Source organism: Rousettus aegyptiacus, unplaced genomic scaffold (genome assembly GCF_014176215.1).
Source record: "Rousettus aegyptiacus isolate mRouAeg1 unplaced genomic scaffold, mRouAeg1.p scaffold_m13_p_17, whole genome shotgun sequence".
In the NCBI taxonomy this organism is placed as follows: domain Eukaryota; kingdom Metazoa; phylum Chordata; class Mammalia; order Chiroptera; family Pteropodidae; genus Rousettus; species Rousettus aegyptiacus.
This window is the reverse complement of record NW_023416292.1, coordinates 24,291,806-24,306,431: the sequence shown is the minus strand read 5'-3', so window position 1 is coordinate 24,306,431 and position 14,626 is coordinate 24,291,806. Positions and strand designations below refer to the sequence as shown.

Here is a 14,626-nt window from a genome sequence, read left to right as displayed (position 1 = left end):
CGCTGCCGGGGGCCAACCCCGGTCTCCGCAGGACTGCTGAGCCCCGCCCCCACGCCAGGGGCCGCACTGAGGCAGGAGGCCGCGCCCTGCCAGCCCTGAACCCCAAAGTCCGTGCTCACTGAACCCTGACCGGCCATGCGGGCTGGTCTCCCTCCCCTGCCAGGGCGGCGCTGTACGCAGCCTCCTGGCGCCCTCACTCCCGAAGGGGCCGGCCTCCGGGCTGACCGCCCTTACGGTCTGAGGCTGGCAGGTGCAGCCTCCTGGCCTCTGCATCCCTACAGCAAAGGGGACAGGCCCATCCTCAGACGGTCCCTGCTGACAAAAACAGGACACAGATGCTCCCTAAGAGCTTATATAATTGAAGACGTTTAGAGAAAAAAAGGACACAATCAAGGAAAAGCAGTTTTGATCAGAACCACAGTGCAAAGTTAACACTCCAGATGGTGCAGACAGGGGTAGATTTGGGCATCAGGGAAATTTAGGCGCAAATCCCAGTCCTGCCTCTAATTCACTGTGGGCCCCGACTGCCAACCACGTCGGTCCTCTCATCTGCGAAACTAGGGGCAGACAGAGGGGACGTCTCTGGCCACGTGGCCAGGAAAGGCTCCCCTCTCAACTGGGCCACTTACTAGCTGTAGGGCAGTGTATGACTCGCTCAAGGCTCCGACCCCAGGACCCAATTCAGGAGGCCTGCGGCATGGACTCTATTTTTACTTTTACTTTAACAAGTGACCCAAGTGATGCCCTACTCAGGACTGCGACTTTGAGGAACTCTCAAAACAAGTCCCTTGGCTCCTGAGTCTGTCGTCAGTTTCCTTCCGAGACCCAACGCCCGCTGAGGACGGCGTCTCGGGCGTCCTCGGAGCCCTTTCCATGGTGCCTGGTGCGCGGTCGGCGCCTGCTCCAAACGCGTTTCTGCCGGAATATGCTGGTCCTTTCTCTCAGAGCCGAAGAGAGGACCAAAGAAGCAGCGTTTGTTAAGTTCTTTGAAAGTGCTGTGGACCCTGAGAAAGGAGACCCCGGCTGAGAAGGACACCTGGGGCTTACCTGGGCTCAAACTCAAGAAGAGAAAACACAGACAGCTGGCTCTTAGCAGCCATCTCTAAACGGGGCTCTCCTGCCAGCCGGCTCCCAGGAGAAGCCTGCACTGACCAGAGCTGTGTCCTGCCGCAGGAGCCAGGGAAGGAGCTCCTGGAACAGTGTCTTGACCAACAGGGCTGAGACTTTCCCTACCAATGAGAGCTGAGCAGCTACACAGCATTTTCACTGAGCAATCACAGCCGCTCCATTCCGACCAATCAGCACGGTGCTTTTTAGACCAATCAAACTGCAGGGATTTAGAGCCCTACGTAAGGAGGGACCACTCGGGGACCAGGGGCAGGGCCTCCTCTCTGCCAGTCCATGGCCCCGCGCTGATGCTTGGAGGGCAGGCACCTTCTCCTCCCCCGTGGAAGTGGGAACCCCAGCGCGGCCCCACCCAGCAGGCCGCTGGAGGAGTGGAGGGGGCCGGGCGGTCACCGTGCTGCTCGCCGGCCGTGCTGCGGCACAATGACGCTGTCTGCACGGAATAACGTTTCCTTCTTCACTGCACGCCGCACTGTCACATGGTCCTCAGAAAAGCTGACCGCCTGGGCCGTGCCTGGGACTTGGAGGGGACGTCGAGGGGCAGCGCGCAGAGGGCCCGGAAGGGTGGGTCTGCATCCCGCCGCTGCCGTAAGGCCCTCGGGCACACACGCGAGCCGAACCACCCCTGCTGCCTCGCAACACAGCACAGACCGTCCGCGCTCGCGGGCACGGCCATCTCGCCGGCGCCTCTGAAGCCAGTGGCTCGGGCTGGCCGGTATGCTTGGTCCAGGTTCATTTGCTTTTGTGCACATATCCTCTGTCAAACTGTCACCTCTGATGACAGCAGTGTCTGGGGACAGCAGGAGGAGACCAGGCGGGCTGGACACTGGTGCTACAGCTGCTGCTCACTGGCCGTGTGACTCCAGACGCTGCGACGCCCGGGAAGGCCCAGACGGCGGCGCGGGCGCGCGGCAGAGGGGGCAGGCCTGACAGTCTAGACATCTGGCCCCTTTTTGTGTACTCCGAAAAAGGAGAAAATTACATAGAACGTGCATCTGACATGCTCCAGGCATTCATTTAATCCTCCGACAACCTGGGGAAGCAGACGCTGTTATTTTCCTCAGCAGATGAGGCAAGTGAGATTCAGAGACGTCAAACATGTGGCCCAAAGACACACAGCGGTGAGTGTGGAGCTGCCTGGCCGCTCCCTAAGGCCGCGTGACTGGCCCTCGCAGCTCCTCTTCGGCATGCTAGGCCTCTGCACTGCAGGGCGCGGCAGAACCAAACTCGCTCAGCCGGGAAAGGAGCGGCGGGCGCCCCCACGACGACCGCGGAGTCTGCACTGGCCACGTCCACGGAGGTGGCGAGGAGTTTCATCCCGGTCTCCCGGCTTTGACAAAAGCAAAGCAGCAAGCAAGAGCAGCGCCTAGAATTCACGAGATAAAGACCCCACACCTGTCGCAGGGCCCAAGGCGTGGCAGGGTGAGAGGGGAAGGGCCGGGGCCGTGGAGTGAGGTGTCCTCCCTGCCCGCATCGTGCCCACCATGTGGCAGTGGACGCGCCACGTAACACCTCCAGTCTCGGGCTGACAAAATGGGGAGAGCCAGCCCTGCACTTCTCACAGGGCACTGTGACGACTGAGTTATTCGAAAACCAAAACCACTCTAAAAGCATATCTTGTTTTACCCAACGTTCTCCTTGAGCATGTTCTCAAGTAAACCCTCCCGAAAGTGGTGACATGTGAACTTTGAAGAAGCAAGGCATTCCCTGCTTTATACTTGGTATAAACAGAACTGTTACTTGAGTCAATTTTTGGTTATTGGCACAAATAAAGAACAAACCATAGAGCAAACAACCCAGAATGGCCAATCTAAGAAGTCTTCATTTTGCTTTTTAAAAGTTTGTCACTTGACTCAGAAGAGTCACTTTGCAATTTACTTTGTTAAGGTGGATTTTAAATTAGTTCTCTTTAAGTTCGCGCTGAAGTGACAGGAAGGCACTGGGTGGCAGGAGAGTGCGTCCGCGCCGTTAAGGCTGCCGAGGTCGACCACGGAGCGGGAGCGTCGCGGGCGCCTGAGCGGACACGCGGGCCTGCTCTCCTCGGGGCCCCTCCCCGGTGGGGGGCAACACCCTTTCTCCTGCGGAGGCAGCTGCAGGAGACGCGCACGCAGCCGCCGCACCCGAGCTTCACCCAGCTTTCGCGGGTGGGTGGGGACGGACCCACCGTGGCACTGGCCGCGTATCCCGACCCTCGGTTGTGTCTCCCTCTAAGTGATAAACTGAAAAGCAGAAATCCTGCCACCTGCTTTGTGGGCAGAGCCGCGGTCACCGGCACGGCCCGAGCACACTCAGTAAAGGCTGGGACCGATTGGCGGGTCCCAGCAATGTGGTGAGAGCGAGTACCTTCTCCAGAACGTTCCAAGACAAGACAGAAGGGGCAGGGGCGGGGTGGGGGGTGGGGGGGCGTGCTGAGCGCCTCTCTGCCTCCCTGGTGCAGGCGCGGGCTGTATGCAGCCCACGTGCTCTGACTGACACTATCACCAAACTTCCTGTGCCTCACCCTTGAAATACGGACAATAACAGCACCCACTCCCTGGGATTAAGACTCAATGACTGGAAATGTGTAAAAATAAAATGCCTTAGGCCAGGACCTGGTGCTCAGATGTCAGTGTTTTTGACCAATCTCATTTTATTTAATCCTCATAACCACCGGAGTCAACGCCATTAACCATGAATGTAACTGTACAGACAGGAAGTGGCCACAGCGAGGTGAGGAGGTGAGCGGCTGGCCTGGCCGCTGTGCCCAGCACAGGGGACGGAGCTGCAGCCTGAACCCCAGCAGGGCGCCCCCAGGGCTGTCCCCGCCCCAGAGCCCTCACCATCCCTTTCACTTCGTCCCGGATCCGTCCTAATGCCCGCCAGGGCTCTGAAACTTCAGGTCAGACACACAAGCTGGCTGCTGGCTCCTCATGCGGACGCGGGTTCCGCCAACGCGCGTCCATCCGTGACGGTGGGCAGGGCGGCATCTCGTCCGACCCCCGGAACAACTGTGCAGTCCGCAAGTGACCGATGAGGACGCTGCAGGCTGCGGAGGGGAAGGCCCTGCCTGGGGTCCCAGGCTAGTGGGGGCCAAGCCAGGACTAGAGCCAGGACTAGACCCAGGCGTAAAGCACAACGCGGACTGCGGCGTCTGCGGGCCACACGCGCACGGCTCGGAGGCGGGGCTCGGAGGCGGGGCTCGGAGGCGGACCCAAGCGGCAACCTCCCCTTCCCCGCCCCCCCCCCCAGGCTTAGGGCTCTGCGACCTCAGGCAAGGCGGGCGGGTCTGCCCTGGGCTCCCTCCGGGAGGTGGCGGTGGCGAGGTCAGGACGGCCCCACGGGACTGCTGGGAGGCGAAACGGGGCCGCTCACGGGAGCACTGGGCACAGGGCCCGGGCGACGCTCAGGGTGCGGACCGGCTGCTTTATCACCACTTGTTTTATTAACTTGCCCCCTTGTGTTAGGCTAGTGTTTCCCCACTTGTCATTCAGGAAGATCTCTATAAAAAGACGTTCAAATCGAATGGCAGATTCGGAGAAACTGAGGCTCAGGGACAGTGAGGCCCAGCTCAAGGTTGGGGCGGAGCCTGCAGCCTGACCCCGCCTCTCAGGGCTCTCCCACTCAGCCCCAGGGGAAGGACCTGACTGCCTCTTTAAACTCTTTAAAGCTTAAGGGACCCGCCCCTCCCTCCCCAACCAAAACGAGGGGGGCGGGGAGGTCTGGGCAGCTGTTTCCAGCGGAAAATTCGGCCCCGCGGCAAACCCCTGCTGCCCCAGCACGTTTCCAGGGCCGCCGGCTCACTGGCTCCCAGAAACCGCAGTCACCACAGCTCCAGCTGGGGGGTGGGGGGGCGGGCCAGGCCAGGGCTCTACGGACCCCCGCCCCCTCCGGGGCTGCCTCCCCCGCCAAGCCAGCCACCTCACAGCAGAGGGGACTCTGCGCCCTTCCTGTCCTCCAGCCCCCACCCCACTCCCCAGCCCCGAGGGCGGCTGAGGGATGAGCACCAGCCTGAACGGGAGCCAGACCCGAGGCCGGCTCCATCCCTCCCTTCATCCCTCCCCACGTCCCACGGAGATGACAGATGATGTCAGGAGGTGAGACCTCCAAATGTGAACTGGGCGCCTGCGGGACAGGAAGCACTGACCCAGCGGCGGCCGCGGTCTGCAGAGACCGGGTGATCTTGGCTGGAGCTGGGGAGCGAGGAGTCCAGGGTTCTAACTCCGCCTCCCACCCCCTGAAGGTCCCGTGGGACCGGCCTCCACCGCTCCCCTTCATCCAGGAGAAGGGAAGGACGCCCGGCACTCCTCCAAACTGGGGGTGAGTGGGGGGCCGCGTGCCGCTCACTTCATGGCCCTGCAAGGGCCTCGGCTCCCCTCTGCCTCACGGGTGCTGCCCATTGCCTGGGGCGGTGGAGGGGGGGTGGATTCACTCAGCGGCCCCGATGACTGCCCTGGACACACCACCACAGAACAGAATGCTGTCCCTTACTGCTGCCAGAGGTCTCAGGGCTGTGCCCACCCCACCCCACCCCACCCCACAATGCTCCTGGAATTGCCTCCAGGGGCTGCACGGGGGGGGGGGGGGGGGGGGGGACGGGGCGCACTTGGCGCGGGAACAGCGTCCTCTCAGCAAACGTGTGAGGACTGGACCCCGCAAGTCTAAATAAGTAACCTCAAACTTCATCTCATAGCCTACCCAAAAAACGACCAAAAAGCATACACCTTCATGGACGAGCCGGAGCGAAAAAACTCTAGGAGAAAATCTTATTGACTCTGAATTTGGCAAAGATTTATCTATTAAACATAAAGAGTACGAGGTATAAAAAAAAATAATCAAAGATTTTGTCAATTTAGAACTTTTACTCTTTAAAAAATACTATTTTCCTGTGTGCACATTTAAAACGAGTTTTAAACGACATTGTTACGAAAACAAAAAAGCAACTCGGACGGGGAGAAAGCAGATGCAGAAACATGGCCCGGCAAAGGAGCCGCGTGTGGGCCGCACACGGCCTCGCGATTCCCCGGCGGAGCCACTGGCGGCCGCGCACGCCCATGGGAAAACGCGCCGAAGACCCGAAGAGACACGGCGTGGACGAGAACACGCGCAGCAGCGCCGCCGGCCGGGCCTCGGGGACACGCCGGTCAGCACGCGGGCGGCCGCTGCGCACGCGCAGACCGCGCCGGGGGCCGCGGGACGCGGCTCGGCTGCCGGAGTGGGGAGCGGAAGCGCGCGGGGCAGCGGCCGGGCGCGCTCGCGACGTCACGCCACGCCGGCCGCGAGGCCCGCTGTCCCCGGGCGCAACACAGGCCGCCGCACAGGGCCTTGTCCCCGCACGATGCAGCCGCTCCGCCCGCGGAGCCCAGACGTCCGTCCGCGGGGGAAGCGCGTCATGAATCACCCACAGAATGGAAGGCCGCTGGGCGACAGAAAGGAACACACGCTGACACCCGCCAGGACGAGCCCCAATACCCCTGCTGAGTGAAGGAAGTCAGAGGGAACAGAGGGCGCGGCGCAGGGCTCCGTGCGCAGAGAACCGCGGGCCACAGGCCCCCGCAGCGGCGCACGGCGGGTGCCCGGCAGGCCCCGGGCTCGGGGAGAAGGGCAGGCGGGGCGCAGGGAGGCTTCCGGGGTGGGGGTATGTCCCCCGTCCTGGCGGCGGTGACACGTGACACGTGACACGCAGCAAGCTGACGGTGCGGCAGACACCGCCCGCGTGCCAACCAGCCTCCAGCCCTTCCCTCTCGCCGCCGACCGCGCCACCTCCCCAGCAGAGGCCGCCCTCAGGTCCTGCCCAGGTGGCCGCAGTGGTTCGTCCTCCTCCTCTCTCGTCTTCCATTCCTTCGAGCGGGCTGTCCACACTGCAGCCAGGGGGGAAGCCTGTCTGCTCCCTCGCCCCCACTAACGACCCTCCACTGAACCTGGGGCCCCAGCTCCCACCGTCCCGCAGCCCCGACAGGCTCAGAGCTGCGTGAGCCACACCACGCCCTCTGCCCGCGCTGGCCTCTCTCAAGCCTCGCTCTCATTTCTCGTCCTGGACTGGACGGCAAGGTCCCCTCCTCCAGAAGCCTCCTGTCCCTCCCATGTGTCCGCCCAGCCCCCGCCTGCGGTCTCCCCACGAAGCCAGGTACCCGCAAGCAGGCACCCCACGCACTCGGTGGAGACCAGGAACGACCCGTGACGGGGAGCAGCCTCCGTATGTGACCCCATTCCTGGGGAGACGCGGCAACTCTGGGGCTCACCCTCCCCCTGGGCTGAGGACCAGAGGGTCTGCCCCCGGCCCCCTGCGGGCCACGCAGACGTGGCTGTGCACTGCGTCCCCCACGGCCGGTCCCTTGAGGGCCGAGCTCTGTGGAGTGAACGGGGCTGCAGGGCGGGCCAGGGCACCTCAGGCCTGCAGGGAGCAGCAGCCCGGAGACCGGGCCAACAACGGGAAGTCGCCTGGCTCCGGAGAGCAGCGGGCAGCAGCCCTGACAGGCCAGCCTGTCCCCATGGGAGACACCAAGGGCCCAGAGCCCGGCCCCGGGAGACGGCGCTTTTGCCCGACTGACAAGGCAAGACATGATGACCAAGCCGAACCCGTGAGAACGGGGCACCGCCATGCGCCGGACACCGACTTGGATGTCCACACAAGTTTCTTTACACACGCAAGGCAACAGACCGAGCCGTGTCACGTGTGTGCCAGCCTGATGGTGCCACCCGGGAAAGGCTGCTGTGGGGAGGAGACGCACGGAGCTGGGGGTGGAGGTGCGAAGTGACGTGGGCCCAGGCCGCAGCGTGCCAGGCGCGGACAGGCGGCCCACAGGCGGCCAGAGCCAGCGGGTCTCCGGCAGAGGCCCCGAGGCGGGTCCACGCCCGCGCCGTGTGGCCGGCCCCAGAGCTGCGCGGCCAGGCCCTGATTCAGGGCCGGCGGAGGCCTGCGCCCCAAACGTGGGGCTCCCAGGGCCTGCACCCAGGCCACCCGCATGTCCAGCTGCACCGGCCACCCTGACCACACAGCGGGCCGGCGGTGAGCGGGGCCACACCGAGAACCCCACTCGGCGTCCTGTGCCCCCCACAGCAGTGGCACTGGGCGGCCTCCGCAGGGTGCCCTGTAAGCCCAGGGGCCCGTATGCCTTTGAGAGTGACTCGCCAGCCAGGCCAGTACCCCCAAATCATGCCCCGACCCTGGCAGGAGCCCCAGAACTGACCCCCCCAAAAGGCTGCACTGCAGGGCCCTGACCCACGTGGCAGAAACAGCCCAGCCCGCGGGCTTGGGCGCGTCAGGGCCACACGAAGCGCTGTGCCCGGGTCTGGCTGGGCGCCCCGCGGAGGTGGAGTGACGTCTCGGCCCCCAGCAGCAGCGCTGCCCAGCCCTGGGGCCCGAATCTGACCCGGCCTCGACCTACCTTGCCGGCTCTCCTTCCCCACCCACCCTCTCTCTCCCCCCGCATGATCTTTGCCAAGGTCACTCACAGTCCTCGCTGGCCGATGGGCCCCACGCTGCCCTGGCATCTGCCCACGAACGTCGCAACGGTCCTTTAAACAGGGCTTTGTCACCATACGTCACACGAAACGCACCGCTCCCGTTCCCACCACATGCAGTGGGAGCATCTTTACCCCCTTCTGCTTTCCACGGGACGACCGTCCCCAGCAGCTCAGAGCCACCTCTCTGGATCCCCCTAGTTGGGGAAAGGGCCTCTTCGATTCTGAGATGGCCCTGCAATCAATCTGTCCTAGTGTTTCGGGACCACGGCCTGGTGTCCTCCCGGACCTGGAAAGCCAGCCCCTTCCCAGCCCCGCCTGGCTGTCGCAGGGGCCGTCCCCACGTGCCCGCCCCGCCAGGCAACGCCACCTTCCTCTCCGTTTTCACTACGGCCCTGAACCCTGGTCTTCTCAAACTTTCGCTTTCACTGGTTTTCATGAAAGCAGATAAGGACCGCTGGAAGAGGTCCGGCTGACGCGACCGGCTCGCGCCCTGGGGGCCGGCCAGCCCCGCTCGCTCGCGGAGCGACCCCGACGCCACCTTCTCCCCTCACCACCCTAAGCGGCCCTCACAAGGGGCCCGGCCTGACTTCCATGAAGTCATGGTACTGTTTTCTTTTGGACCAGAATCTGCCACGTTGTCAGCCCTGCTCGTCCCTGGGGGGCAGAGGGGGGAGCCTGGATGCCACGGGCAGGTCCATGCGGGGCTTCTCCCGACATGGTGACCGGGACGGGAAGGTCGCAAGTGGGTGGAGAAACGGGCTTCCAGACCACGTGAGTCTCAGAAATACGCTGCAAACACAGCAAACCGATAAACTTCTTTCCCAGGCATGCGCCCTGGGGACGTGCAGCAGACGCGGCCACCCCCGGCCAGCACTTCCCCTCGGGCCTGGGGGCCGCGAGCTCCCACGCGCCTGTCCCTGGGCTGCTCTGGGGGCCGCTCCGTGCTCTCCAGGCTTTTTCCCGTCTGGTGGGCTCTTGCTGTCACCTAACTGCCTGTGCTTGTCTGCTCTCAGCGGGCACATGGGGACTCTGCACTTCCTCAATAAAAACACAATAATTCACTGATCACAGGGCGTTCTTCCAGAATTGTCTCTGAGCACGGAAGTTGGCCCAGCCCACTCCTGCTCATGGTGGTGACTAGTCACCCAATGCTTCACTCGCAAGTCTCCTGCCACCCCCATCCCTCACTACTGGACCCCTGGACCCCATCACTAGCCTGGGAGGTCAGCCTCTGAACCAGAAGCTCAGCTGAACATCTGGGGGTTTCCTGGTCTCCGAGCTGACGAGACCCTGAAGCCGAGGCGCCTGGGAGCCCCCAGCTGAGCCCCCCCCCCCCCCTCTCCCAGAGACAAGCCCTCCCCTTAGCCTGAGGCTCCTCCCGGGACAGACTCACCAGCCAGTCCCCTCCCTCCTGCCAGCCAGTCCCCTCCCTCTTCCGCACACCTGGGGAGATGTTGCCTCTTTCAGAAAAAATGGCTACTGACTGGGCAAGTTCCCCCCACCGCAGATCCCTGATGAGGAGCAGTGGCCCCTGGGTCTGGGCTGAGACAAGGGCAGAGAGATGGACTCCGCCTCTCCTGCCACCAACAAGCAGCCGCCCCATCCGCCCTGTCCAGCCTGGTCCCCTGCCCCGGCCACCGGAAAAGGCGCCGTCTTCCCAACCTCGTGCACCTGGACAAAAGCCTGTTTGCTCTGGTCCGTCCTGTGAAACACGGGACGCCTTTGCGTCCCTCTGAACCTGTCCTGGGCCAGCTCGGAAAGCAGTGCGTGAAGCTGAGTCAGCCCCACGAGCTCGCCATCCAGGATTCACACGCGGCATCACAGTTTAGAAAGCAATCTGAAACGTATTATCTTATTTGATTTGTTCCCTTCAAGAGCCACAGGATAATCCTCAAATGACACGCTGTGTCTGTGAGGGTGTGTGTGAACTGGACAGCAGCTCAGACACGTGAGCCGTTGCCTCACACGTGAGGAAACCAGGAGGCACGAGACTTGCCAAGGTCGTGCAGCTGCGGGGCGTGCCAGGGCCCGGACCTCAGGCTCTGGGCGTAAACCTAGCACTTGTCTGTCTGGCCCTCACAGGAGCTGACGGACTCTGCACGGAGAAGAGCCGCTACGCGCACGCAAATTCTCACCCATCTGGCCATCTCGAAACGTTTGCCATGGAGAGCTAGGCAAACGGATACAGACGACTCCGCACAACGTACGGCCACGCCTGCGAGATGGCGCGGTCTCAGTGCCTCTGCCTGCAGGGTCAAGCCCGTTTGCACGAACTTTGAGAGGAATACATGTTAACGGGCAACAGGCCGTCAGGGGACGGAAACCGAAAGGGACACGAACGGCCGGCTGTCCCTCCACCCACCTCTCGGCAACGACCAGGTGACACTAAAGGGGAAGACGAGTTGCAAATAACTTCATGTGTCTTCGGACCTGGGAATCGAACCCCACGAGATTACAGGCTCTGCCAAATAAACAGCCCCAGGTCTCATCTGCGCGGAGCCGCGACCCCCGGACGCCCCTGGGCTCGCCGTCCACGTGCCGCCCGCCTCCCGGCCCCACAGCACCCGCGTCTGAAACGCACACACACGCGCCCAGCGGTCCGAATGGGAGAATTCGCACTTGTTGACGCGTCTGTTCGTGCCAACGGCCACCTGCCAAACACCTGCTGAGCGCTGACCCCAGGCCCGGTGCCGAGCTGGGACACCCTGAGCAGAGTCCAGTGGTTGTCGGGGACTTACACGCTCCCAGGTCCCCAAACCAGTCGATGGTCCTGTGAGCGAGGACCGCATACTCCAGCTTTCTGGAACTCTCTGATGGCACCTTCCACGTGGCTCTGCACAGCAAACTGAGAAACTAGAGAGGACCCCGGGTCCATGACCCCTGGGCCGGCGTCCGCCTGTGAATCACGTCAGATCCCGAGGCTCTTGAACCTGATATGCCACAAGGCCCGAAGGAGCAGGATAAGACCCCGTGCGACAGGGACACTGGGAAGGGGGCCGAGCCCCGCGCTGGTCCTCAGCAGGGACAGAACCGGGGCAGGCGTGGGGCTGAGGGGCGCTCTCACCCCACTGGAGAAAATGGCGATTTAACTATAAGCGTGAGCCCCAAGACCGTCCTAAGTCCCGGCGGTGCTGGAGACCACCGCACCCTGCTGCCAGAAGACAGGGCAGCGCCCACGCCACAGGGCCGGCACCCACACCTGCGAGCCAGGGCAGCCGCAGAGGGCCAGCGTCGGCTCCAGGAGCCCGGGCCTGGTCCAGCCTCTGCTGCCAGCTAGCAAGACAGCGCCCTCCCCACTGGCCAGCCTCACAGAAACCCCGTCCGGCCCAAGGGTGGACGTCGGTCTGAAGGCCCTCGGGGCGCACTGGGCTGTACAAACCTAAGCCGATAGGCCCCCAACTCCCCAAGGAGTGGCTCATGTCAGCCGGGACCCTTCCCCTCCTCGCGCCCCAACACCTGGGCTTCCATCTCCTCATATCCCTGATTCAGAGTACAGCCCCCTACCCAAAACGCAAAAAGGCAAGTGCACCAACTGCCCAACTCCAGATGGTGACAAGCGAAGGGTGGTGGGTTCCACGCGGACCCCTGCCTTGACAGGCCTCCATCCCCCCAGGAGAGCAAACCGCGGAGAAGCCAGCAAAAAGGGGCGCGGATGGAGGTCCCCAGCCGTGCGCACCCTGTGCACTGCCTCTGCCCACCGCTGCCAAGCCGGGCCCATCTTGGGGCCTGGGGGCTGCTGACTGGCCTAACCGGGACTGAGGCCACACGGAGGTTGCTGTGCGGGGGAGAGATCACATGCACCTTAGGCCACGTTCCATAGCCAAAGGGCATTATCGTGAGCACGGTTATCACAGGTTACCTGGACGCCAAGACAGCAATTACTCCTTGCCGGCCGGCGCCCGGCCTCTCCAGGAATACCACTGCAGGCCCAGGCCTTTCCTCTGCCTGTTCAGTCCTCCATCAGGCAGCACCCACAGGCTCTCAAGGGACAAGGCAGCCGCCTTAGAAGGCTGTGAGCTCTGGTTTCTCGAGGTGGGGAGGCTGAGCGGATTCTGGGGGAGTGGGGGCTGCCCCGCACTCAGACCGAGGGCCAGCGCGTCTGCCCAGCAGGCCTAAGGGCCAGAACCGCTCTTTCTGGCTCCAGGCCATGGAGGCCCACTCTGCAGTTAGGCTTACTAGAAACGCCCCGCAAGAGTAAACCTTGGGCATGAGCCGGGTGGCAGGTCTCACGTCCAACCCTAACCTTGGAAGAGAAAAAATTCTAAGGCGACCTTTGATTTGGGGGCCATTAGTAGCCAGTGGTAAAAATCCAGCCCTGTGGGGGTGCAAAGGGCATTCCTGTTCCATCATTCAGGCAAGGACATCTCATTCTGGAAAGGGAGTCCACCCCATCGCCAAACCCCACCACCCACCATCTACCACGACCAGCCGGTGGAGGCCCACGCCCCTGCCAAGGCCCTTCCCCTAGCAGCTCCAACACCTACACCCGCCGCTCCGGCCGGCAAGTCAGGGATTAAAACCCAGCCTGCAGCCTGGCAGAAGTCAAGCCGGCCTGAGCCATCACGCCTTTCCCCATTCCCGGCTTCCCTAATTGCTTATATTAAAACAAACAAACAAACAAAACAAAACACTGAATCAGGAAACGTTCTGAACATGGACGACGCAGGAAAGACAGACCCACATGTCCAGAGCATCCTGGAGACCAGGGCACACTCCTGCCAGGGGACTCCCGCAGCCGCCCCCCCCGCCCCTCCTCCCGCCACCTTTTATCAAATGCAGCACCTTAAGTACTGAAAATCCAGGTTAGTAGCAAACCTACCTGTCTATACGCTGGGGTAATCTTACACTCATGGCTTCCCCGGGGCCTCCGTGGCTTGAGTCCTGTAGTTTTGACGTCTTGATCAGGGTCGAATCCTTGCTGTTTTTAACAGCGGTGAAAGGAAGGCCTCCCAACTTGAAGGCTGAATCCTTTTTCCTTCCACCTCTCAGGACTCTGGTAACCGAAACTCATTCTCCTTCTACCAGTTAACTTGCTCTCCTTTCTGAGCCCTCTCCCCTCCCTACTAAAAAAAAAAAAAAAAAAAAAAAAGAAAGAAAGAAAAAAAAAGAAAAAAAAACAAAGAAAAAGAGGAAAAACTATGACCTTAGAAACCAAAAACCCAACCACAAATCTCTTCAAGGTTAGTGCTATGGACTAAAAAATGAATCACAGAAAGAATGTGTCTTCAAAATATCAGTCTTACTGCAAAATACAGATAAAAAGCATCCTTTTAATCCAGTTTTCCCAGCTGTCCTCCTCTTGGCAGGAGAGCCTCAAGCTCCAAAGGGGGGGGGGGCAATTCTCTAGTCTCCAACGCTTAAAAACGACAACAGATATAGTTCAGGGAAGGAAAAAAAAAAAAAAAGGATGAATAAATCCGAACTGGCACCTGGAAAAAATCTTCCAGCCGATTTGCACAGGAAAAACAATAAATTAAACCATACAACGGTATGTACACAACGGCGTTCCTTCCGAGTCCAGAGCAAGCCTGGGAAACCGAGATTATGAATTTCCTTTAAAAAACAAAAAAATCTTTTACATTCGCGGTTTTCAGATCCTTAAATGAGCAGATCGCACCAAAAAAAAAAAAAAAAAAAAAGCCAAAGAACCCCTGACATGCAGAGCTTTTTAAAATGGGAGCAGCAGCCACAACCCAGAGAGCGCCCGAGAGTCGCCCGCCCGGTGCGCGCCGGGCGCCCGCAGCTCGGCCCCGCGCGGCCCGGTGCTCAGCGCCCGCCCGGGCCCGGCCTCCTTCCCCGCGGCGCCTCCCGCGCCGGCCGCGCCGCTCGTCCGCGTCCCGGCGCCCGGCCCCCGCGCGCCGCGGCCTCCATCAAACAGCCGCCGCGCGCCCGCCTCCGCTCCGCGCCGGCCGGGACAACCGCCGCGTCAGGGCCGCCGTCTCCCGCCCCGCCGCCGTCCGCCCGGCCTCTCCGCACTCGCCCGACCGCGCGCGACGGCCGGCCAGCCGGCGGCCTCGGCTCTGGCCCGCTGCGGCCCGGGTGGCCGCAGGGCTGCGGC

The 14,626-nt window shown here is 62.1% G+C and overlaps 1 protein-coding gene across 7 annotated transcripts in view; it reads right to left on the bottom strand.

Annotated features, from left to right (window-relative positions):
- Positions 1 to 14,378, bottom strand: part of ARHGEF11 (Rho guanine nucleotide exchange factor 11) — a 47,980-nt gene extending 33,602 nt beyond the window's left edge. For 4 of the 7 annotated variants that reach the window (XM_036234769.1, XM_036234771.1, XM_036234773.1 and 1 more), the window contains exon 1: positions 13,388 to 14,378. In XM_036234769.1, coding sequence (XP_036090662.1) covers positions 13,388 to 13,419 — 32 coding nt within the window. In that variant the 5' untranslated portion in view covers positions 13,420 to 14,378. The remainder of the gene's footprint in view (positions 1 to 13,387) is intronic. The other 3 variants (XM_036234770.1, XM_036234775.1, XM_036234772.1) reach the window with 2 other exon arrangements.
- Between the last annotated feature and the right edge of the window lie 248 nt (positions 14,379 to 14,626).